General features: G+C 40.1%; 1 protein-coding gene across 1 annotated transcript in view; it reads left to right on the top strand.

Annotated features, from left to right (window-relative positions):
- The window catches only part of L3MBTL3 (L3MBTL histone methyl-lysine binding protein 3), a 108,918-nt gene extending 83,982 nt beyond the window's left edge, over window positions 1-24,936 (top strand). Inside the window, 9 exon segments of the mRNA XM_042444750.1 lie at window positions 2,020-2,169; window positions 5,805-5,933; window positions 15,145-15,236; window positions 17,685-17,776; window positions 17,779-17,809; window positions 17,812-17,853; window positions 19,248-19,253; window positions 20,578-20,627; window positions 24,058-24,936. Of these exon segments, the coding sequence (XP_042300684.1) occupies window positions 2,020-2,169; window positions 5,805-5,933; window positions 15,145-15,236; window positions 17,685-17,776; window positions 17,779-17,809; window positions 17,812-17,853; window positions 19,248-19,253; window positions 20,578-20,627; window positions 24,058-24,201 (736 nt within the window). The 3' untranslated portion in view covers window positions 24,202-24,936.
- Window positions 24,937-25,356: the final 420 nt, after the last annotated feature.

Genomic DNA, 25,356 nt, shown 5'->3' with positions numbered 1-25,356 from the left:
TTTCCAGCCACCTTTGTGTTCTGCTTTTTCTCCTAGTCTGCCATCTTGCAGGTAGTTTAATGGCAGAAACATCAGGAAGAATGTTAGCAATATTTGTGAGCCAATGAGAAAAAGTATGCTGGGAAAAGATAGTGATGACCTGCTGCAGCTGTGGAGGAAGTGCTGTATGATCAGCAAGAAACTGTTCCTGAGATTCTGCTTGATAAAGGAAAACAAAAACAAAGGCAGGCCTTGCTGGACACATTTTGGAGAGAATCCTTCAAGTGGTCTATAGAACATTCCAAATGGTTTTTTTTAACAGGTGCAAGGCTTATCTGATGTGTTCTTTTTTTTTTTTTAATTTCACACAGACATATTTGTTAGTGCTGAATAGAAAACCTGCTGAAACATGTTGAACTCATCTTTTTTGTGGTGTAGGATTCTGCCCATATTCTTTCTACGTTATTTCTGCCTCTTAAAGAAATAATGCGCAGGAACACATCTACTTCAGCTGTATTGTCTCATTAAATAAATAAATAAATAAAACTTTTATTTGTATCCCGCTTTTTGTAAAAACAAAGCAATGAACAACATATTAAAACATAAAGTCATATATACACAATATCCCCCCTTAAAAAAGAATTAAACAAGTAACAACTAACAATAGGCGGAGCCAGCATAGTCTATAATGTGTCCATAGTATCTGGTGTATAGGAGTGGTCGCTATATAACCGAGTACTTCAATCTGGAAAGGCCTGCCAAAAGAGATCTGTCTTGACATCTTTCTTGAAGCTGTCTAAGTTGGTAATTTGACAGATCTTGTCCAGCAGGCCATTACACAGGTTGGAAGCAGTTGCAGAAAAGGCCCTCTGGGAGGTTGCAGTTAAGCTGGTCTTTGATGACTGCAGTAAATTCCTCCCAGAGGACCTCAGTGTATGGGGCGGATTATATGAAAGTAGGTGTTTCCTTAAATAAGTTGGACATTACAGTTGACACACCATCAAAAAAGCAACTGTCATTCATTATTTGTTATGCACTTTTGAAGTTATTGTAGAGCTGATAGTGGGGGATTTGATTTAGTCACAGAATAAAGGTTGTAATTTCTCTTACTATTGGAACTAAAGAAACTGCTTATGTATCACACATTTATACAACTGTAGGCCCCATTCCCACTTACAGATAAATTGGTGTGCAATCTGAATCAATGGATCAGTTCGCCAGCAGACCAAGGTTCCTACTACATTTGCCCTGATCGCATTTTTCCCTCCAAAATAATCCACTTGTGATTCACATTCAGGCACGACTCAATTCAAAATGGACCTGTTCCAGCCAGACAAAGGGCAAATTTAAATCGATTCCAATCTGCATATGGTTCACACTTGCGCAAATTCGATTTATCGAACAAGGAGTGAAAAAAATCAGCAGGTTAAATGGGTCCAGCGCATGACCCCTCTCTCGGAATCACTTCAGTGATTTGGATTAAGTTGGAATCAGGGTCGTTTGAACTGGTTCAAACCAATTCACAATCCAGTTTAAAAGGTAGTGGGAATGAGGCCATAGTTCTTCCATACTGGAACAAAGTGAACTATTAGTCTAAATATTATGAACCTCAGTTTCTTTTACCAGTGAGGAACTTGCACACTTGTATTTAGTAGACACTGCTCTAAAAATAAAAATTCTAAAAATAGAATGGTATTGGGAATTTTTGCTTGTGTGTGTTAATGGATAGTGCCAAATTTCAGGCAAGTTGTAATCTAGATCAGTGCTACTCCAAAAGTGATAGTTCCTGGTCTAGTGCTGGTCCATAAGCCTTTGGCTGCTGGTCCCAGACAAGTTTTCAGGAAAGAAAGAAAGAAAGAAATAGTTGTACCTAATGGGTGCAAATATAATGCCAGTCCTTGATCCATGAGGGATAAATTGCCAATTCCCCAAATCAGAAGCACTAAAGTAGATAGTGTTTGGTCAGGCTGGGAAGTTCTTTCAGTGTTTAATATTCTCTCTCCCCCTCTCTTTGTGTCTCTCTTTCACTTCATTTGGCAGTGCTGTCAGCTGTCCATATTCTGAGATAAACCTGAACAAAGAACATATCCTTTCAGATCGTTTAAGTGGAGAAATGCCTTTGAATAATCCACCTACACATTGGAACAGAAAGCCAGAAGGAAATGAAACATCAGCCTCTCCTCTAATCAAGTAATTATGACCCTAACAGAATTACAGTTGTGCTTCATTATACAGCTTGTTGTGCCTGAAGGATCAGTAGGCATGTCTACTCTGTGTATTATCCATTTAAGAGGAACATGATTGATTTGGGTTTCATTCATGTGTTCTTGTTTTGAAAACTGTACTTCAGTCTTTAGAATTTTAATACACTTACTTTCAAGTTCTTTTGAATCATTGACAAATGTGTAAGATTGGGATCCAGAAAGCTATTTTGAATATACGCAGCCGATGGTTTAAAAATACATAGATTTTTTTTAAAGCTGTTTACAAACCATGCCATATAATTACCTACATGGGGATACTTCCCCATTCCTACAGTTTCTCATATGCAGAATTGGTGGTTGCTATTCATCCAGCTCCCCTATGTGATGGAACAACTTGCCCAGAATCATGAGCTACATAGATGTCTTTTGCTAATAGCAGTTGTACCAATTATTAACTTGCTTTTTAGAAACAATCCATTAGTTTGAATGAATACTTCAGTTCTGAAACATCATCATCTTTTTTTTATGCTGCTCAAGAAACTTCTCTCAACAAAAGCTGGCACAGCTTTTTTTCAAGGGTTAAAAGTCAAACTAGCACTGAAATGTTTAGATGTGCGTGACCATGAGCAATCAGCCTTTTGGAGGATGAAAGCTAATGAGCTACAGCTGTTGCTCATAGGTACAAGGCCATTCTACTGCCTGCGTGCAGCAAGCCTGGAAATGTAAATGTGTCTGTTTAAACAAGGGGACAAGTTTCAATGTAACACAGGAAGGGGGGTGAGTTTGTGGGACCGCATGGCATTATGTGTATATAAACTCAGGGACTTCCGATGAGTAGTGTGAGTTGAGAGATAGGAGTTGGTTGTGTAGTTCTGTATAGTAGCGTTGGTTGTTTGGTTTGCACTCTGTAAATAAAGATAAGCACTTCGGGAGCCTGGCTTGTCTGGTCATTAATCAGCAGAAGCCTACAGTGGTGCTGGAGAGTTCCCGACAGTAGCTGCATTCCTTCATTCCTGGAAGACATCCATCTGCTGTCATCTTCGCTGAGGGCTGTGAACACGTTTCCGAAATTGTCAATTATATTCTGCTGTATTCTGACACTTTTAGCATAAAACATTTGTTATTCCTGGTATAAAAGATTGTGTAAAATCAATCACTTGATTTCAGTGATTGGAATCAGTTTTGCATGAAAAGCCAGTAAAAACATTGCTTAAGTATTTGAAAAACAGATACTTTTGCTGTTCGGTTATATACAAGTAGCATCATTTTTATTTGATACTTGGAAGAGTGGTAAACATCTAACTTTTATGACTAATTTCTAACACTTGGTTTTCATATGCATCTGGAAATAGTGCATTTTAACCTGTGGAAGACTTGTCTACACTTCAGTTTAAATTAACCAAATTAACTTAAAATCCCTCTGTTTTATAGAGCTATAATTACCAAGGTTCATTGAATAGGAGATGCAACAGTTAGCCATTAATGACTGCTAACTTGTGACTGGGGTATCCTATAACAGACCTATGGGGGAATACAGATCGGCACTTTGTGTCGGCCTGTGGACAGAGCCATGACTCCTCCCCCAGGGTGCCATTTTGGCGCATGCCCATTTACACAGTGCATGCCATGATGACACCACTCTAGCCCTGCATCTACGTGATGCAGCGCCAAAAAGGTATCATGCCGTGATGCGGCAGATATGGCGCCCTTTGAAGGGCACAAGAAGGAGCTGCATTTGCCGTACCTTTTTGCCTCCTCTGAAGGCTGGATCAGTGCCGTGATGTGCAGTTGCCCCAGCATTTATCCAGGGCAAAAAGGGGCAGCATCCTGCCATCCATCTGTAGAGCCCCTTTATCTTGGGAAGAAGTTGCTTTTCTAGTTTTCCAGCAGTGGAGGAGAAACATCCTGTTGTGATTTGCTTCTCCCATTTCTTGTTATAGGCTGGACAGAGTTCATAGGAGTGCCCATAAGTTGAATAACACATGGTTAGTCAGTCTTGTTCTGCTGTGCTTTGTTGTTGAATCTATATTTTTCCACACTATTTAAGAAAAACTTTAATGTTCTTTTTTCCCCTCTCTTCCCCTTTTTTTGTGGGACAAGATCCCATTAAGATTCCCAGTGCTTAATGAGAACTGGCAGCAATTGCCATGGTTACCTTTCCCTGCAATTATGAAGACAGTCCCAGCATTTCCAGAGACTTGCCCCTTCTCTTCATTGAGTCAGGCTCCAACAGTGCTATGGCCACAACAGAGGAGAGACCAAAGCCAATGGGCTACTGTGTGTTGTAGATTTTAGCATTGGGAAAATAAGTGCTGACAGTGCAAATGCTAAAAGTAGGCCTTGAGAAATGGCTACTGAATCACTTTGCAAAGGGGTGAGTTTCCTCCTTGCTCAGTTGCAGGGCAATTGCTGCACCCTTAGTTTTCAGTTAGCTATAGTTAATAGTTGCTTAGGAGGTAGTCACCTTGCAAACTTCTTGGCATCATTTCTGTTCCAGAAAACACTTGCCCACTTCACACCTCTTCACTGTGAAACTTTAAAATCCTCCATTGAGTCAGTTTTGGGCTACAGAATAGAGGGGGTCCTCTCCTCCTTCATACACGAATTCATCAATTCCTCACTCCGAGCATTTTTGCTACTGTTTTGTTTTTTAAGTTGGAAAAGCTGAGGTTCAGCCACAGCTCCCTCCAGGAGTCCCTTGCAAAAGGATATGCTCATATAGTGTGATTCTTCTTGTTTTTCCATAGAGGAATGATCCATTTACTCTTTCTGATTCATATGGGAGGACTTACCTGAAAAAACCAGGGTCCCAAGTGTCCCATAAACCAGTTAAGTGTTTTAGGTAGCGTGCTTACCTTTGTTTATAGTTTATAGAAATCACTTACACAGAGATGTCCACTGTAAAAATAAGCAGTAACTTTATTAAATAACATTAAGAAAGCACAGTGAGCTCTTGGTATCCACTGGGGGTTGGTTCCAGGACCCCCATGGGTACCAAAATCAGTGGATGTTAAAGACCCATTGAATGCAGTGGCTAATAAAATGGTGTCCCTTATATGAAATGGCAAAATCAAGGTTTGTTTTTCAGAATCTATTTTTTGAAAATTTTCAAACTACAGCTGCTTAAAACCATGGCTACAGAATCTGTGGATATGGAGAGCTGAGCGTATCTTATGTGGGTTACTTCAAGCTTAATGTGGTTACATTAACATCAACAATTGCGGACTTTTAAATACTCTGTATCCTATTCTCTCTCATTAGGAATATCAACCAGACCTGACAAGCCTAAAGGAATCACTGTCCCCACTGGACTAACTGAATTTAACTTTGTCTTGTATCCAAAACCTTATCTTACCTGAATTGAAAACACTTGGTCTCTTCTCAAATAGACAGACAAACATGCACACACAAGCTTTTATACATTCCCTTCCCCCGCACGTGTCCCCCCACAGCCTTCCTGAATTGTGATTGGCTGATGGGAAGCCATGTCTGCCTAGCACCTCTTCACACAGGGTTATTGTTTTCTTTTAAATTAAGTATTTTCTTGTTCCATAGAATTTATCTTATGTTAACTCATGTAAATGTAGGAGTTTAAACTCTTGTCATTCTATTTTTGAACAGTAATAGAATATGTCCCAGTCCCATTGGCCTAACATCTTCAGCTCAGCTCCATTCATCAAACCAAGAAGACACAGATGGGAAACTCTGCAAAAAACCTGCAATGTGTGATGCCAAAGAAAAGAATTATAGGTATCTTTCATATACGTTTAAGACAGAGTATTCTAGTTCTGAACTTCTTAATTCTTGTACTAGTCATTGTTTCTCTGGATTAACTATTTTGTTCAGGCCCCTTAAATCATATCATACACAGTGTCATATAAATGATGCACTCTCCTAATCCATTAGCTAAATACCACAAAGATTCATATAAATAATATGTTGTAGTCCTTAGAAATGACAATGAGTTTGCTCATTGTATTGCAATCATGTGAGCATCAAAACATAAATGTTATTGTATTATAACATGGACATTATTGTAGTATTGAGCTGACTAATGCATGTAGTATAATTTAAAAACAAAGAAATAAACACTGTCCTTGTACAAGGCAGAGTAAATCTCTTGATGAACTGTTCTTGAGCGATTGGACATAGAATGCCAAAAACACTGTCTGTACCACAGTTAAAAGAAACTACCATAGTGAAACATTTACAAACCAAAGACAAGGACATAAACATTATCTTAATATTTTTAATATTTTCCTAGTATATTTAGGTTTTGTGAAACTAGCACAGTCATTACAATGCCCACAGTGTCAATTTCCAGAAACACTGTCACCATCAACTATCTCATTAAAACAGTGAGCCATCTGCCACAGTAATTGGTGGCATTCAGCAATGCCCAAATCTGACTTATATAAAATAGATAAGATATCTTCTTTTCATGGAGAGCTCATTTTTGGTATTTAGAGATACTTGATTTTGTAATTTCCTTTAAAAAGGAAATATCCTCCAAGTTTCTATTACAAGTAGAAATGTTTCCTTCTTTGCAACAGATATTTATGGCTTAAAGAGGTTTTTTTTTAAGTGTTTTTTTATATAAAAACAAGAAAAAGGAAACAGTGTTCTCCTTTGCATTAAATCTGGGGTGGGGCAATCTTTGTCCAGTGCCTTGACTACTGGCTATTATCTGGCCTAATATATAGTGTTAACCTTGTGTGTGTATATGTCACAGAGTCATATCATTGGAAGGGACCACAGGGGCTGTGTAGTCCATTTCTTACCCCTCTCCCTTTTTCATGCAAGAATCCACAGATGAAGAACTGAGAATTGACAGCAGGGTAGCAGCAACAACAACAGGCAAAGGCAAAGTACAGGAGGGGGTGGCATGTGGGTACTCGCTCCTGCAGTCAGTCACCTCAATCATCCCCTGCCTTCCAGAGCCACAGGGAACAAATGTGTATGTGCCTTCAAGTTGCCAGTCTAGTGGCAACTCCATGAATTTCATATTTTCTTAGGTAAGGAATACTCGGAGATGGTTTTTGTCAGTCCTTTCCTGAAATATGTCCTACAGCCCCTGGTGTTTATTTTGCAAATGGATCTTGTAGCACCTTTGAGACTAATTAACAGAAAGACATTGTAGCATAAGCTTTCATAGACTTTCATAGATGTGTATACAGTAGTATTCATTGGCAGTCTCCCATCCAAGTAGTAACCAGGGCTGACCCTACTTGACTTCCAATATCAGACAGGTTGTGGTGCCCCTGGCTTTTAGGTCAAACAATAATCTTACATATTCACAATTTCTGTAGTATTAAGTGGTGATGACAACATGTAACCAGATAAAGGATGCTGTTTGGGAAAGTTAATGTCATGCTTTTGATATCTCTCACTCTGGTGTTTGGATTATTGCAGCTTCCTCTTCAATTAAAAAGCAATGAAATCAAGATCAAATTGTTTTTCTGTAATTAGGATGTCTAAAAGTTTATTTTTAGATATTTATGTGTTCTTTTAAAAGACAACAAAATAGCCAGAAATAATTTTGAAGTTTTGAAAGTTGATTATCAGTAGATTGTGTGTATCAACTGCAAGAGCTGTTACAGAAAACTCTTGTTTATTTTTAGACCTCATTATAAAGTTAAAATATCACTTACATTCTTTCCTTTCTTTCCTTTGGGTAAGTTTTATTGTAGGTTTTTATTTAGTATTTTCTGTAAGCTAAATGCTTTGCACCTCATTCCTCCCGCCCCTGGCATCTAGCTTTTTCCACTCCACATGTTAAGTAGAACAGATACTGTATTTCACTTACATGCCTATGACACATTTATGTTAAACCTTGCTGCATTTGTGAAATACACAGCATTATTGCAAATAAGAAAAACTTAAGGCACAATTTGAGAAGGGCCTTCTTGGTGGCTTTTCCAAAGCTCTAGTACTTCCTTCCTAGAGAGGTTAGAGTGGCCACTCTCCATGAGATATCCTTCTGAACGCAGGAAAATTTTTTGTTTTGTTTTGTTTTCTTTGACCTGTGAGAACTAATTACTGATGAGAAAAGGCAGTGGTCTACTGTCTGTATTTGTTGTTGCTGATGTTTTAGTGTGTATGTTTTAAAATTATTCTTAATTATGTTTATAATTTAGTTATGTTTTTGACTTTTGGATATCTTAAGGATGTCATAAGAAATTTTTGCTGTATTTGATTTAACTTTGTAAACCCACTGGAATCTCAGGCAGAAAAAAAGTCAGGAAATAAAGGCAGGGCTTAAGAGAAAAAGAGTTCTTTTTGTTCTAAAAACCTATCACATTTTTTTAAAAGTCTTTACTTTCTTTTTTATTATTAATATTTTTAAATTTTACAATACAAATTATTATGCTTTTTTCATACAAATATATGCTTTAACACTTTACTTTTTTTTATACAAAGGCGGGTTATAAACCGCCGCTTTGTGGCGATCTGCCGCCGCCGCTGTTTGATTCGTGAGGGAGCTGCTGCAGCCAAACCACGCGGCTCTGTTACGGAGCAAAAAAGAAGCTCCAAAATGGAGCTTCTTTCCGCGCCGCAGCTATGACGCCGCGAGGCGCCGCTGGCGCACTCACAACATCATAGGCGCGTGACATGTCTGGACGCTATGCGTCCAAGACGTAAACATGGCGGCGGCCGTCTGGAACGGCCGCCGCCAAAAAATACGTAGTGACTACGTATTAGGGTTAGGGGTGTGTGGAAGCACCGCACCTTCCTAACCCTAATACGTAGTCACTACATATTTTTTGGCGGTCTGTAACCCGCCTAATTATCACCTCAGTGCACCCCTTCCCCGGAGCCATTCCCATCCAAATACTCCAACCAAAATTTTAATTCATCTCGTGAAGGTAATTTTTCATCTTCTTTTCTTAATACTTTTTCAATAATTTCTTTCCATATTTCATCAAAATCATTTCTTTGCCATAATCGTTGCTTCACTTTACATGTTAATTTATCATTAATCACTATTTGCTAGACTTCTTTATACCAATCCTCCAATTCCACATTTATTTTCGATTTCCAGCTTCTTGCTATAATTAATCTCACTGCTGTAAGCAAATTTGTTACAAGATTTCTTTCTTCTTTTTTCCATTCTATATCATTATACAGTGATAACAATTCTATATTTGGCTTTCTATCTATTCTTATATCCATATTATTTTCTTTTTCTAATATTACAGTTTCCCAATTATTTTTTTACATATTTACATTGCCATCACATATGTATATATGATCCTACTTTATTACATCCTCTCCAACAATATTTTGAATTATTCTTATCTATATTATGTAATCTCACTGGTGTCAAGTACAATTTCCAGATCAGCTTATAGTAATTTTCCTTAATTCGTACCGATAGGTTTTTCAAATGTCTTTGTTCCCAAATTTTATTCCATTCATTTTCACAAAATTTACATCCTAATTTTTCTTCCCATATCTCTTTCCAAATATTTTGGCTTATTTCTTTTCTTTTATTCTTCATTACTATTTTATACATTTTGCTAGTTATTCCTTGCATACTTTCATTTTCCTCTAGTTCTTTTCCTTTCTGAATTATTTGTTCAAATTGTGTATATTTTTTTCTTTTCTATATTCTTTTTCTTTCAATTTTTAAACCATTGTTCTATTTGCATATAATGAAACCATGACATTTTTATTCCCCTAAATTTCTCTTTTATATTTTCTCTTCTTATTTTTAATTCTATCCAATTTTCTATTTTATCTATCTTCCTTTCCTTTAATTCCTTATCTAATAAATTTCTTAAATTCTTTGGGAATGACTTTACCATTATTATTGGTACTATCAATGAGTTTTCATTCAATAATTCTTTTTTATATTTATTCCATATTTCTAGTATATTTTTCATAAGTGGGTTTTCAATGTCTTTAATTTCTTTTCTACTAAATTCTTTAAAGAAAATATTCCCTATTTTCATATGTACCGTATTTTCCGGCCTATAAGACGACTTTTTAGCCCAGAAAAATGTTCCCCAATGTCGGGGGTAGTCTTGTACTCCGGAAAGCCCCTGGGTCCTAAAGAGAGCCCTCGGCAGGGAAGGCTTCTCTCAAAGGCAAAGGAGCATCCTCCTCCGTTCCTTCCCTCCTTTGCCTTCCCTCCCTCCCTCCCTCCCTCCCTCCCTTTCTTTTCCCCTCCTTCCTTCCCTCCCTCCCTTCCTCCTTCCTTCCTTCCCTTTTCCTTCCTTTTCTTCTCTTCCTTCCTTCCTTGCTCCCTCCTTTCCCTTCCTGTCCTTGGAAGGCAGAAGGTCTGTCTCTACCTTCCCTCCAGCCTGAGAGCCAGGCTGGCTACAGAGCAACCAATCCTTTGGAGTCACACACTCACAGTTTTCAGCCAATCAGAGAGAGGGCTGGAGAGTGGTCGCCACCCTACCCTCAGAAAAGGGTCTCTCTCTCTCTCTCTCTCTCTCTCTTAGCCCCTGAGTCCCTCTGAGAGCCAGGCTACAGAGCAACCAATCCTGTTTGGATGGAGTCACACTAACAGCCAATCAGAGAGAGGACAGTGGTTGCCCCCCCCGCCCTCACAAACTACAATTCCCAGGATTCCCTGGTTTTTCAAGGGAATTGCCTCCACACTTCCAGATCCCAGCCCCAGAGAATGAGTCTACAGCATAATCAGTGTTGCCAATTTAAGTCCACTTCTGCAGGTGCATTTGGATTTAATAATGATAACAATAATGGTGATGATGATGATAGAGAGATAGATCTTGTAGCACCTTTGAGTCTCACTGAAAGAAAAGTTGGCAGCATGAGCTTTCCTAGACTTAAGCGTACTTCCTCAGATGCATGGGAATTGTAGTTTGTTGTGGCACCAGAGCTCTTTCTGAGAACGCTCAATGTCTCACAAAACTACACTTCCCAGGGTTCCCTAGCACTGAGCCAGGGCAGTTATTTCTGAAGTGTGTCTTGGATCCAACTAAGGCTGCATCTTCATTCCAGAGACAATCCAGTTTCATACCGTTTTAACTGCCATGGCCCAGTGCTATGAAATCCTGGGAATTGTAGTTTGTTGTCACACCAAAGTTTGCTGAGAAGGCTAAATATCTCAGAAAACTAGAATTCCCAGGATTCCATAGCACTGAGCCAGGGCAGTTAAAGCAGTCTCAAACTGGATTATTTCTGAAGTGTGTCTTGGACCCAACTCAGGCTGCATCTCACTCCAGAGACAATCCAGTTTTGTACTGTTTTAACTGCCATGGCCCAGTGCTATGAAATCCTGGGAACTAATTTGTTGTCACACCAGAGTTTTCTGGGAGAGAAAGTTAAATGTCTCACAAAACTAGAATTCCCAGGATTCCCTGGCACTGAGCCAGGGCAGTTAAAGGGGTGTCAAACTGGATTATTTCTGCAGTGCAGTTGCAGCCTAACACGTTTCTATTTGGCACAAAGCTTCCTGGGCTTTGATTCCAATAGGAGCCACTTGAACTGCCACAGCTCCATCCATACAGAATCCCTGGGATTTGTAGTTTGGATCAGTGCCCCTCCATGCATTCTTTGGGCAGAGAAGGCAAAAGACCTTATAAAACTACAGATTCTAGGATTCCAATAGGATGGAGCAGCAGCTCTTAAAATGGTGTCAAACTGCATTAATTCTAAAGTGTAGATGCACCAAGAGGAAGGGCGGGAGGAGTTGTCGAGGCGGGTGAAATAATGTTGTGTATGCTGTTATTTCAAACGTGGAACAGACTCCTTCCTCAGAGTGTAGTGGAGTCTCCCTCCTCTTCCCCTCCTTTTCTTCTTTCTCCTTCTCCTTTTTTCTCCTCCCCCTCATTCTCCTCTGCCGCTGCTGCTACTGTTATTGTGTGCCTTCAGCTCCTTTCTGACTTATCGTGGAAGAGAGGGGTGGTCTTATACGGTGAGTATATCCCAAACACTCTATTTTAAGTTGTAAAGTTAGGGGTCGTCTTATACGCCCAGTCGTCTTATATGCCGGAATATACGGTATTTCTTCTTTTCCAGTCCATATCTGATGTACTTAACATACCTTCTATTACATATCTTAATTGATTGGCCTCATAATATCCCTTTATATTAGGGAGGCCTAACCCTCCCTTTCTCTGGGATCTATACCAAAATTGCTTATTTACTCTAGTTCTTAAAAAGTCTTTACTTTCTGACAGAAGGTCAGCAAGGGTGTTCAACAATGGCTCCTTTTCATCCTGGAGAGGAATGACCAGTGGGATGTCACAGGGTTCTGTCCTGGGCCCAGTGCTATTCAACATCTTTATTAATGACTTGGCTGACAGTATTGGGGGCATAATTATCATCAAGGGAAGTAATAGTGCCACTCTGTTCTGCTCTGGTCAGGCCCCACCTGGAATACTGTGTCCAGTTCTGGGCACCACAATTCAAAAAGGACGTTGAGAAACTGGAGCATATCCAAAGGAGGGCAACTAAAATGGTGAAGGGTCTGGAAACCATGTCCTATGAGGAACGAATTAGGGAGCTGGGGATGTTTAGCCTGGAGAAAAGAAGTTTAAGAGGTGATATGATAGCCCTGTTGAAATATTTGAAGGGATGTCATATCGAGGAGGGAGCAAGCTTGTTTTCTGCTGCTCCAGAGAACAGGACTCGGAACAATGGATGCAAGCTACAGGAAAAGAGATTCCACCTCAACATTAGGAGGAACTTCCTGACAGTAAGGGCTGTTTGACACTGGAACACAGTCCCTTGGAAAGTGGTGGAGTCTCCCTCCTTGGAAGTCTTTAAACAGAAGCTGGATGGCCATCTGTTGGGGATGCTTTGATTGTGATTTCCTACATCGCAGGGGGTTGGATTGGATGTGGTCTCTTCCAACTCTATGATTCTAAGCAGGGGAACATTCTAGTTTCCCTAGAGCATACTGTTCTGCTTGTAGAGTTCTGTGTCTGCCCCCCACTCCGTTTTAATAGGCACAAGGGGCTATCCACTAGCTCTTCATGCTCCATCTACCACCCATACCAAACCCTGCAGCTGTCAAGCCTCAGAAGGGGCAGCACATGCTGCTGCTGCTTATGACAGAGAAGTGAGGAAGTCAGATGAAAAGACAGTGATGTAGAAACAGCTTGTCTCAGCTCAGAAGCGGAAGGAAATGGGAGAGCACTCAACAGGTGGAGTGCACTCTCCTATACCTTCTTCTCAGCACTATTGCCTCCATGCTCTCTTTCCTACCCCTTTTTAGCAATATTGCCTCTATGCTTCTCTCCTATCCCTTCTTCTCAGCAATATTGCCTCCACAATCTCTTTCCTATTTCTTCTTCTCAGCAATATTTCTCCATGCTCTTGCTCTGTCCTTTCTCTTCTCCTCAGTAATATTGCCTTCTCTCCCTCCCTCCCCTCCCCCTCCCCTTTCCCTTCTCAGCACTGTTGCCTCCGCGTTTTCTCCTCCTACCACAAGTAAGCAGCTGGATTAGCAACTCTCAAGACTTAACAGCTGCAGGTTTTAGACAATGTGCAAAAAGGCTACAGAATAGCACTTTTGGCTGCATCCAAAAAGAAACATATATTTGTATATGCCACTAATAGGATTCTGGCCCCTGGCTCTGGTAGCTTTTCAGTAGTAGGATGGAACATGACATTTGTCCCAAGGAAGTAAATATTTGAATGACAATGGTTGACTAGATGAAAGTGTTGCTGAAATGAATAGCCTGGAGTAAACAAAATACTCCCAAGTGGTGCAGCATTTTGTCGAGTTCATCCTTTTCCCTATTCATAGTGAATTTCACATAAGAAAGATTGATGAACAGCTCTGCTATCATTTGACACCAAAAGCAGTAAGGCTGCCTGCCCTGCCATTGAGATGGATCAGGCAATTTCCATCTCTCTCTGCACTTTTACTTAATGCTTTTCTGTAGTATACTTGAAGGACATAGAGTTCCAAGTGGGTCAATTTTTTTTTTAGGTTGTACACCAACATATTTCTTTCTCTGCTTGTTTGCCTTTGTCTTGCTGTATATCAATATATCAAACTCGTAAGGAAGCAGTAAGAATAGAGAGAAGCATGACTGATAGCAGAAAGGAGTAGCAGCAATTGTCAGTGCTAGAAACTCCATGCTCCCATTGCATTTTGGATAAGTATTTGAATGTTCACAGACCAATATTACCAGTGTTTTCCCATGTTAGATACTATGTATAAGTCGAGGGCAGGTTTTGGGGCCGCAATTATGGATCTTGATATGATCCATGGATAAGTCAAGGGTAAAACTTAAGGGCATGTAACAAAGGATGTAAAGGATAGGGCAAACATTGTTAAAGAATTTACAGAATTCAAGCTGGCATGACTGTTTGTGCTCACCCTAAAAGCTGGATGGATGAGAGAGTAGAGGGAGGTCAGTGCTTCCAGGATAGATTACACTCTTACCTTTTACCAGAGAGTGGTTCCTTTTTTAATAAGAGTTAAGGTACAGTATTTACATTGACCCATGGATAAGTTGACTCAGGTTTTGGGGTCAATTTTGTGACTAAAATTTCTAGACTTATACACGAGTATATACAGTAAGTGGGTAGTGTGGTGTGTAAGCAGATGTTATAATTGTTGGGATATGATAGGTTATGCACTGTGAACTCTCTTTTTAAATTGCATAGCTAATTTGAACAGTTGTTCTTTCAGAGGAGGGAAATGACAAAAACATCTCTGAGCATTCCTTGCCAGTAAATACCCTATGAAATCAGTGAAGTTGTCATAAGTTGACAGACAACTTGAAGGCACATACATACACACAAAGTGAAAGGAATGGTACAGTGACATGCAGCAGCAGTAGAAGTAAAGTCTCATTTTCTAGCCCTGAAAATAGTTTAGTAACTTGTTGTAGGTGTTCTATATGTTTCACTGGGGGATGAAGGCAACCCTTAGAGGACACCTCTTGAGGAATGGCTTCATGTATACATTGTTAACAGGAAGAATTATTTTTATGTAATTAATTAAAGATGAAGTCTTTGTATTCTTTAGGGGAAGCCAGACAATCAAGGAACTTGCTAGAAAGAATGGGTATGAAAAAAGGAGGATGGAAAGCGAAGAACCATGTCTAAATGAAACCAAAGGTAACTATTTTATATTACACTTGGCTCTCCATATTTGTGGCTTTGACGTTTGTGGATTTGATTATTCATGAATTTGATTAATATGTTCTGTCTAGGAATCTTTAGGTCATCCTGTACAAATTTGCTGAACACTGACCATAGAGTCATGCTGGAGTAACTAGAGATTTTTAGAGAAAATAATGTAATTCTTTGGCCAGCACCTGCCAGATATTGGCCATAGAGTTGTGCTGGAGTACCCGGAGATTCTTAGAGAAGTGTGCTCTCTGGGAAAAAAATTGCATTTACCCCCTCCCCACTTTCACAGGGAAATACTTTACCAGTAGGCATAGTCATTCAAAGACTGCCTGAATGAAACACATAACTTGTAGTCATAGGGTTGTTTTGTATTTAACTGTTTATGCAACATGATCTGAGCTCTAATCAGAGACTGTGAAGATAGAGCAATGTTTTTCAACTTTTGGTCCTGCATGTGTTTTGGATTTCAGCCCCCAGAAGCCCCAGCCAACCTGACCAACAATCAGGAATTATGGGAGCTTAAGTCCAAATCATCTGGAGCACCAAAAGTTGGGAACCACTGACATAAAGCTTTACATGTAAACCCAGTTGCCAGTCCCAAATAGAGTGGATCTGCTGAATCACTTAAGTTCTGATGATCCAGTAGGTATACTCTAGTTGCAACTGTCAGTTGATATAATGTTTGGTGCTTCCCCCCCCCCCCAATTTATTAAAATACAAAAGGTATATACTGACCCCTTCCTTTCCACAGGGATTTGGCTGAGCATCCCCCATCCCCATAGATGGGGAAGAACTCAGGTAAGCTCAAGTCCCATATTATCTAAGGGGCAGTGACAGCACACCCGTGTGCACACGCCACCACCGGATAATATGGGGTGTGGACTCTCAAATCCACAGATGGGAAGCCCAACAATACCAAGTGCCCACTGTGATTAATATATTACAATACATAATATTAGTAATATATAAATCACAACATAATAAAATATACAAAACGCACATAAATTATCAGGCATTAATACCTTGAGTTCCATAATGAAATAAAGATGGGTTATAAATAAATTACAACCATCCAGAAATAAAGAATGAGGGGCAACTTCTTATATGTAAGAAAAATGTTCAAGGTGAAACAGTGATTGGAAAAATGTCTTTTGAGTTAGAAAAATTAGAAACTTTACCTGAATTTGTTCATGCCCGGTTGGGAGGGATGGTGTTCTAATAACTTGAAGAAGCTGTGGTACTACTCATGAGATTTTGCAGTCAACTTGTGGAAAAATAGTACAGTATACTGGATTGGGGTAAAATCTGAGAACCATAGCTGTACATGCATCTCAGTTTGCCTTGTTCAGATAAAAACATGAGTGCTAAATGAACATCAGAACTGCATTAGTTTCTAGAATTTTATTGATTTCCTTATTCTCCTTCCCCTACCACCCCCACCACCCCCAAATAAATAGCATAGCCAAAATCGATTTGGAGAAAATGGAAGAGAGCATTAGTGGTGGAATCCGACCTTTTATTTTTTTTAATGAGCACTGTTCGTTAAAACAGGGGTAGGCTACCTTTTTGAGCCGGGGGCCGGGTTGCTGTCCCTCGACAACTGGGGGACCGAAGCCAAAAAAAATAATTAATAATTTTTAAAAAAATAAAATATTAATAACCAGGACAAATGCAGCCATTCACTCAAGACCACTGCAGCCATTCACTCAAGACCACAAGGTTGCGAGTTCAGACCAGCAAAAGGCCCAACCGACTCAGGCTTGCATCCTTCCGAGGTCGCTAAAATGAGTACCCAGACTGTTGGGGGCAAATTAGCTTACTTGCTAATTAGCTTACTTGCTTTTTCACCGCTATGATCTTTGGATAGCGGTATATAATAAAACAAATTAAATGTAGGACAAAATTTTCAAATGGAAGACACTTTTTAAAAAAAATGGAGGACACGCGAAAAAATTTGCTGATTTTTTAAAAAATGTTAATATAATTCATGTTTCTGAGGCTTCTATAGACAATTGCCCCCCAAAGGCCCCGGTGGCAATCGGCGGCAGGACCAGGCTGGGGCCGGTCCCAGGCCTTGCCAGGCCGCATCCGGCCCGCGGGCCGCAGGTTTGCCTACCCCTAGTTATAACAACAAAAATACTGAGTTTAATATTAAGAGAGTCCGTGTAATATAGTGGTTTGAGCATTGAACTACAACTCTGGAGCCGGGTTCAATTCTCCACTTGGCCATGAAAGCTGCTGGGTGACGTTGGATGAGTCACTGCTCTCAGCCTCAGAAAAATCTTGTTATAGGTTCACCTCAGTATCACCATAAATTGTTACAGTTTGAAGGCACACAACAACAACAGTTGAATTAAAGTACAGAGTTATTTTGCATGTGGGTCACCAATGTCCGTACGGCATTTATGTTTTTTTTGGGTTGTTTTTTTGTAGATGCCAAGGATTTCAGTGACAGAAAGTTCCCATTCTCAGCCAGTCATTTGTCTCCCCCGCTGAAAAACTCATCCTTTCCTTTGCGGTGGGACACAAGCAGAGCAAGCTTCTTCCTACTGTGGCTGGATCCCTGCCAATAAAGTTTCCAAGTGGAGCACGGATGAGGTGTGTTTTCTGAACAGAACTGAGCTGCACAGGATTATGCCCTTTTGGACATACTGCCATTGGTATGTGCATATATAATGGTCTGAATCCAATGCTGTACTGACTACAGCAACAGAATATCAGAATGTTCCTCTTCTATTCTCCCTGCAGCTTCTTGTAGATCCCTGAAAACTGGCTCTGAAAGGTTTTCCAGCCCTCCCGACAAGTTTCAGGGATGCAGAGAGACATGCAGTAAGAAGAGGAAATTGCCCCTTCCCACCTCTGCTCGACTTCACTGGTCAACAAGCAGAAGGCTAGAATTGGATCCTGCCCCTTAATTTGGAGTGGTGATGAATTCTTTATGTTTTAATTGCTGTTAGTATTGTCTGCATTTGATGTTGGCCAAGGCCCTGCATTGGGCAGTAGCCATGCTGAAATAGCTCTGACCTCCTGATGCTATCCTTCAAAATCCTGCCTTTGAGCCTGACAGCTCCCGCTGCCTCCAGCACAGCCATTGCTTGGGTGCTGGAGAGTGGGGCGTGAGTTATGACGTGTTCATCCCTCTCCTGATCATGGGGCATGTGAGAAAAGGCAGCCACAGAAACTCGCAAGGGTCTGTCAGGATCCTGTTGAAGCTCCTGTCCCAATGTGTCCCACAGCTGGGGGAGTTGGACACACCATTACTTCACCATCTTGCTCTCCAGTATCTTGAAACTGGCTACAGGGACCCTGAAGACTTCAGGAAGGAATTTAGGAGCGTTTTGATGGTTGTGATTGTACAACAATAAACATGATTTGGAATAACTATAGTGGGATAAATCAGGCTTATGATATTGTAATTATTGAACAGGGGAGGCCAGCTGTTGCTTTTAACTTTCATAATTTGCTTAGCAGAAATGATAGTAATGATGTCCTATTGTGTCTGTTTTATTCCTATTCTAGCATAGGACTTCCTCTGTCTTTATCAGGTGGATAGTTTCCACCCTCCTCTTCGAGTTAACACTCTTGAGGTTCACATCACATCACAGCGTTTTGTTTGTTTAAGGGCAGGTTATTTAAGACCTGTTTCTGTGGTCAATCCAAAAGAGCGAACCTTTAATGGGTGGTCGCTCTGATCTCCTGATTTTGTTATTCAGACTGTGTTGATTGAGTTCTAATTTATTGTTGGGCTTCTCGTTTTTTAAAAGATCCTCCTTAAGGAAGTATTAGTGCAGATGGAAACGGAAGTGTAGGAACAAGAGCAAGTACTGTCTTGGAGTAATTTGACATTAGTTCCTTCTTTCCTTTCCACCTTTAAGTATACTATGTCTGTAGTGCTAAAGATGCATGTTGTGATAAAAGGCACTGAACTCTGTTTAGATGTACCTTCCACACCCAGATTAATACTTGAAACCATGCTTGTTGTCCTCATGTGTTCAGCAGAATGTGTCCAAAGGTGTTAGATACTACAAACATCTGTATGTAGATATCTTGTGAATGGGCCCTTCATATCAGCATTTTGGTGGTAGATGCTCTGTTTCATAATTCGTGGTATTGAAAGGTGATGGGTGAGTAGAAGGTAGAGTCTGATTCCCTCCCTGCTGCATGCATTTAGTGTATGTGTGAAGGAATATCTGAAATGCCCAGTTGTTGACTCTCTTGAAATAACAGCATACAGAACTGGTCTACACTCACGGATCCAAACTGGACCTTCAACGCACAAAAGTTCATGGCTTGTATTTCATCAAAAGTTACAATCTAGTCCAGATTCTAGAACCTGTAAATAAGACTGACTTCACTGCCAGGAAAATAAATAGGAAAAAATTCCAAAAAAAATATATTGGCTGTTCAATATTTGATGTATATTCTACAAATTATGTATCCGCACTTCTTACCAAATGAATTCATTTTAAAGCCCGAATCCGGTTGGTGCCTTTCACCAGTGAACCTATTTGTTTTGACAGTACAAGGCACTTTTTGGGTAGCACATAGCAGCAGCAGGGGAGCGAGAGAGAAGCTTTTCTCTTTCACTAGAGAAAGCTGCCCTGGGCGCTCCAGAGGAGCTTGTGAAGCAGTAGTGCAGCTTTCTCTTTTTATTTGCTTTAAACAAGTTTTATATATCTTTTTAAATTTAATAAACTTTTTTTAAATGTATTTCTCACTGCTTTTATGGCATTTTTTCTTTGTCTGATTTTTAATGTGTTATGATATTCCTGAGAAAACCTTTGTTATCTTAATTATTAAATAAAATTACATGAGGGGAAGGTCACCCCAGATGGGGTATCTACATAGACAGAGGGCCCTGTTGGCACAGTGGTCAATGCCTGTACTGCCACCCCTCACAAACCACAATACTGTACCAGCCAGAGACTCAGAGTTGATTCAGCCTTGCATCCTTCCGTGCGTCACTAAAATGAGTACTCAGCTTGATGGGGGCGAATTAGCTTACACATGGTAAACCAGTTAGGGTGTGCTTAATGCACTGATAGTGATATGAAATGTACTTGCTATTGCTATTGGTGGGAATTGGAATAACATTTCTTTGATTGATCCAGAAAAAAAATTGGGTTAAAGAGTCAATCTGAGTGGAGCTTCAATGAGATTGCTCATCTCAAGGTATAGTGTAACTGCCATTTTGTTTGGTAACATCTGTTGATTTATTAATGTCCTCCCATTTTGAGAGAAATAGTGGCAAAATAGATTGCAGGATTATGTCAATTATGGTGTTTATCTTTTAATCTCTGTCAAAATTGGTTGACAGGTTTCAGAGTTCATACGAGTTTACCTGGCTGCGAGGAACTGGCAGGTGTTCAAGATGAAGTGAGTATAATTAATTATTTATTTAATAATCCAGGGCTCAGTATTTTCATGGATAAAAGTCATCTTTTAGATGATAGAATCATAGAATTGGAAGAGACCGCATCTATACCAGGAAAGATTCTGGAGCAGATCATTAAACAGAGATTGTGAACATCTAGAAAGCAATGCCATAATCGCCAAAAGTCAACACTGGTTTCAGAGAAAGAAATCATGCCAGACAAATCCAATGATGGGCAAGGCAGAAGGAAATAGGGAGACCACACTCACGGTGAATAGATTCAATCAAGAAGCAACAGTTTCTAGTTTGTAAGACCTGAACTGGGCTGTCAATTACAGGGTGACTTAGAGGTCTCTCATTCATAGGGCTGCCATAAGTCAAACACAACTTGACGACAGTTAACATCAGTTAAATACATACTTCAAAGAATTCAGCACCTTGTCTGAATGGTTTTGATGCATTCCCCCCCCTTTTTTGGGGGGGGGCTTGTTAGCTTTTTGTATTGTCTGTTGGAATCATTGGTGCCATGTGACTGCTAAGGAAACCATGTAATCCCCCCTTCCTTTATATTTCTTGGAATAATAGTAATGATGTTTTTTTGTGGGTTTTTCGGGCTATGTGGCCCTGTTCTAGAAGAGTTTCTTTGTGACATTTTGCCAGCATCTGTGGCTGGCATCTCTGAAGATGCCAGCCACAGATGGTGGTGAATGTCATAAGAAACTCTTCTAGAACATGCCACATAGCCTGAAACCCACAAAAAACTATGGATGCCGACCATGAAGCCTTCAAGTTACAATAATAATGATGATTTGGACCGTGGCACTTAGCCATTTCCTCTTTGGAAAGGTGTGGGAAAGATATCTCAGATAATTATGATGTACATTTACCATACCACCCTGATCACACCTAACTTACCTGATTTTTAGAAGCAACAATGTCAAGCCTGGTTTCTACTTGGATGGGGCTACCAAGATACCAGGTATGGATAGAAAGACTCTGTCATGAAATCCTGAGGAGTTGCTGATAGTCAGGTTGACCATACTTACAGTTCAGGGAGAATAGTATAAAGCTGCTTCCTTTGTTCCTAAGTACATTTTAACTTGACTTTGGCAACAGGTGTATTTTTAGGGGAGCAGTATTTTCAGCCAACATACACCTTTTAATACAACTTTTTGCGAAGTGAAAAGAACATTATGCAACTCTGTTGACTTGAGCAGAAGAAATATGTGTTTTCCCTTGACACAGAAACAACTGTGCACATACAAAGTGCTCATCAGAGGAGAGGGGGAGTCCATGTCATTTACTGTAAATGATTATCCAGGGGTAGGCAACCTTTTTGAGCCGGGGGCCGGGTTGCTGTCCCTCATACAACTGGGGGGCCGAAGCCAAAAAATAATAATTAAATATTTTTTAAATAAATAATAAACCGGGACAAATGTAGGACAAATTTTCAAATGGTGGACACTTTTTTAAAAAAGTGAAGGACACGCGAAAAAAATTGCTGTTTTTTAAAAAATGTTAATATAATGCATGTTTCTGAGGCTTCTGAACAATTGCCCCTGCGCACGAGAGGCCAAAGCCCGGCGGCATCAGCGGCAGGACCGGGCTGGGGCCAGTCCCAAGGCTCGCCGGGCCGCATCCGGCCCGCGGGCCACAGGTTGCCTCCCCTGTTGTAGACGATTATTATATGGATGGGAAAAGGTAGACTCTGACCCCATCACACTACACTGTTATTGCACTATCTTTCACTTTAACTACCATGTACATTGAATGGAATGCTGGGATTTGCAATTTAGGGAGGGCAGTTAGAAGTCTCAGCCAGAGAGGTCCTGTGTCTCACTATACAAACCCCAGAATTCCCAAGAAGCAGCCATAGGAGTTAAAGTGGAATATAGTGTAATAACAATGTAATGTGATGGGGCCCTATGTCCAGTTATATAATGGTTAGTCATAAATATTGCCATGATTTGGCCTACACCTAGTTAGATCCCTGTTTGTTAGAGAGATTTGGAACCAAAATGTTCTGTAATTCAATAGTCTTGAGTTCAATCTTTCAGTTTTGGCTTCTAGACAGTTATTAAGATGGTACAGTGGATCCTTGTTATACGCTGGGGTTTGGTTCAAATCCCCCGTATAACAAAATCCGTGTATGCTCAGTCCCATTAGTTTAATGACATAGCAAAATGGTGTCCCTAATAAAAAATGGAACATCAAGGTAAATTTATACTTTTTTGGAACATTTTCAAACCGTGTTGCTTGAATCCGTGTATAAAAAATCCGTGTATAAGAAGGGCGAACTGTATTTGTATATTCTTAAAAAGTACGGTAAGGCCCAGTACAGACTGGTGCAAAGCACCAGCCCGAGGCCAATTTTAGGGCTCAGGAGAGTGGAGCGTCTGCATGCTCCCGAACCCTACTGCACTGTCCAGGCACCATCATGGCTCACCCCCATCCACGTGGGGGCCGCCATGATGACGTACGTGCAGCGTAGTGTTCAAACAGTGCCACGGCATGCAAATGTCATTGCCGCCTTCGCGCACGACCTAAAAAGAAACTACCAGGAGCGAGTTCTTTTTAGGCGTCATGGAGGCTGCAGCATTTGTCTGCTGCGGCCTCCATCCGGAGCAGAAAGGGGTGGCATCTTGCCGCCCCTTTCTGCCCGGCTGTATTCCCCCCCTCCCAAGTTCCCAGATAGAGCTTTAAAATTGTATCTTATATATTTGCTAAAATATACTGGGGAAAAGGTAACAAGAGGTTGCAAGGTTCTTTTTTTCTGCAGCCAAAACCTAAAGGCCATGTTCCATAAACATTAATCAGTTAAAGGATAGCTCTTCTGGTCCAAATTATGTGAGGTGCTAAATAGGAATCATAGCCTCAGGAGCAGGAGGGATATCTTATTTTGGCTGCATACTTTTAATGCCATGAATTTTAAATACATTTTACTAAGCTGTTTTTAAAATGTATTCATTTACACTTAATTATACCCTAGTATTCTATTTTAATACGGTTTGTTTTTATTTTCCAATATGGAGTGCTTACATTTTTGTGTAAAGGTGTATAAGATGTATACAGCCCGACCTCCCCATATGCATTCCAGACCACCACCCCTCCTCCAGAATATGGGGAAAAGAGTGTATGCTCATGCATAGAAAATATTGGGGTGCGTGCTCGCAGCGGTGCATGGGGTGCACGGCATGGGTACACACCCCATTATTTTTGCTGGGGCTTGCCTTCCATGTCAGCTCAAAGCCACAGAAGGCAAGCCTGCTTATGGGGAGGGCTGACTGTACAACTGTTGGGGTATTTTGGTTGGTTTTGTTGTAGTTATGTTGTCATTGTTTTGCCTTATGATTTGTTAACTGTAATAAATGGCTTGACTATATCCTTAAATGCTCTAAAATATTAACAATAGTTTTTTTTTTCTTTCTTAAGCAAATTGATGGAGAAGCTTTCCTGCTAATGACGCAAGCAGATATAGTCAAAATAATGAGCATTAAACTAGGACCAGCACTAAAAATCTTCAACTCAATTCTCATGTTCAAATCAGCTGACAAGAACTCTCATAATGAACTCTGATAGGCAATAGACTACAGGACACGCCTGTACACTGTAGTTCATGTTATCTTCAAAGCACAAAGATACAAAAGGGATCATTACAGAAGAACTCTCCAGGGAGTGAAAGAAGTTAGAATGGATGAAATGTCGATATATTCTCTGAGAGGTTGGCGATCTGAACACTTCTGAGAAGTGCTTAAGCTTTTAGCAAGACTCTCATAAAATGGAGTGTACTTATTGTTTACCAAACTGATGGCTCCAGTTTACCTATAACTAGCCATCCTTAATTTGATTGGAAAACTATTAACTGGTTAAAATTATGGAAATACTAGCTTTTTCTAAGGAGTCATAAAATATGTACTTGATTAATTTACTTATTTCAATTTAGTAAATCCCTTTATCATTTTGCCATTTTCATAATTTGTTCACAATTTTTAAAAGGGGGCTATGGTTAGTTAATGGAGACTGTTAACTGTTTAATTTTGCACAGCAGCTCAAACTGAAAATTTTGCTATGGACTATAAATCTGATTAACCTATTGTATGAAAACATTTCTGGAAATTAATGTTACAATTTTTATTTTTTATTTTTGCATGCTTTAAAAAAGCTGAATGAATACCTCTGCCAGCATATTTAGTATGGAATTATTAAACAAACTACCAAAAATGAAATTTAATTCTTACGTAATAACTACCGTATTTTATATTGCGTTATAGTGCTTCAGATCCCAGTCTGTTAAAACAGAAGAAAATTAAAAGTGAATGTATGAAAGAAGGAATATCGTAACCTTTCAGTTTTAAAAAGAATGGGAAATGTACAGATCTGTTGAGTAGAAAGTATGCACTCAGTAATTTAAAGATAGTGGCCAGATTCCTGTATGGGAGATACGTATGGGTAGGCACTGTAGTTATAGTACTTCGCAATGAATCCCAACTTGAACCACCTCATCCCCACTTATTGGGAAGAAGCTGCTGCAAACAACTGGGACTTGTCCCCCTGTTGCTTGGGAAGCAGCTGGCTGCAGTTTTCACCTCCTCTTGTGAGTGATCTCCAATGTGACAAGCAGAAGCAAGACCTAGGCCACAATTCTCCCTCATGCTGGAGATTGCTTGTGTGAAGGGATTAGGAATGTCAGCCAGCTGCTTCCTGATTGACAGGGGGACAGAACACTGTCGA

This window comes from Sceloporus undulatus, chromosome 1, assembly GCF_019175285.1.
Source record: "Sceloporus undulatus isolate JIND9_A2432 ecotype Alabama chromosome 1, SceUnd_v1.1, whole genome shotgun sequence".
NCBI lineage: Eukaryota > Metazoa > Chordata > Lepidosauria > Squamata > Phrynosomatidae > Sceloporus > Sceloporus undulatus.
Note: the sequence above shows the minus strand (reverse complement) of the source record. Positions and strands in the feature narration are given on the sequence as shown.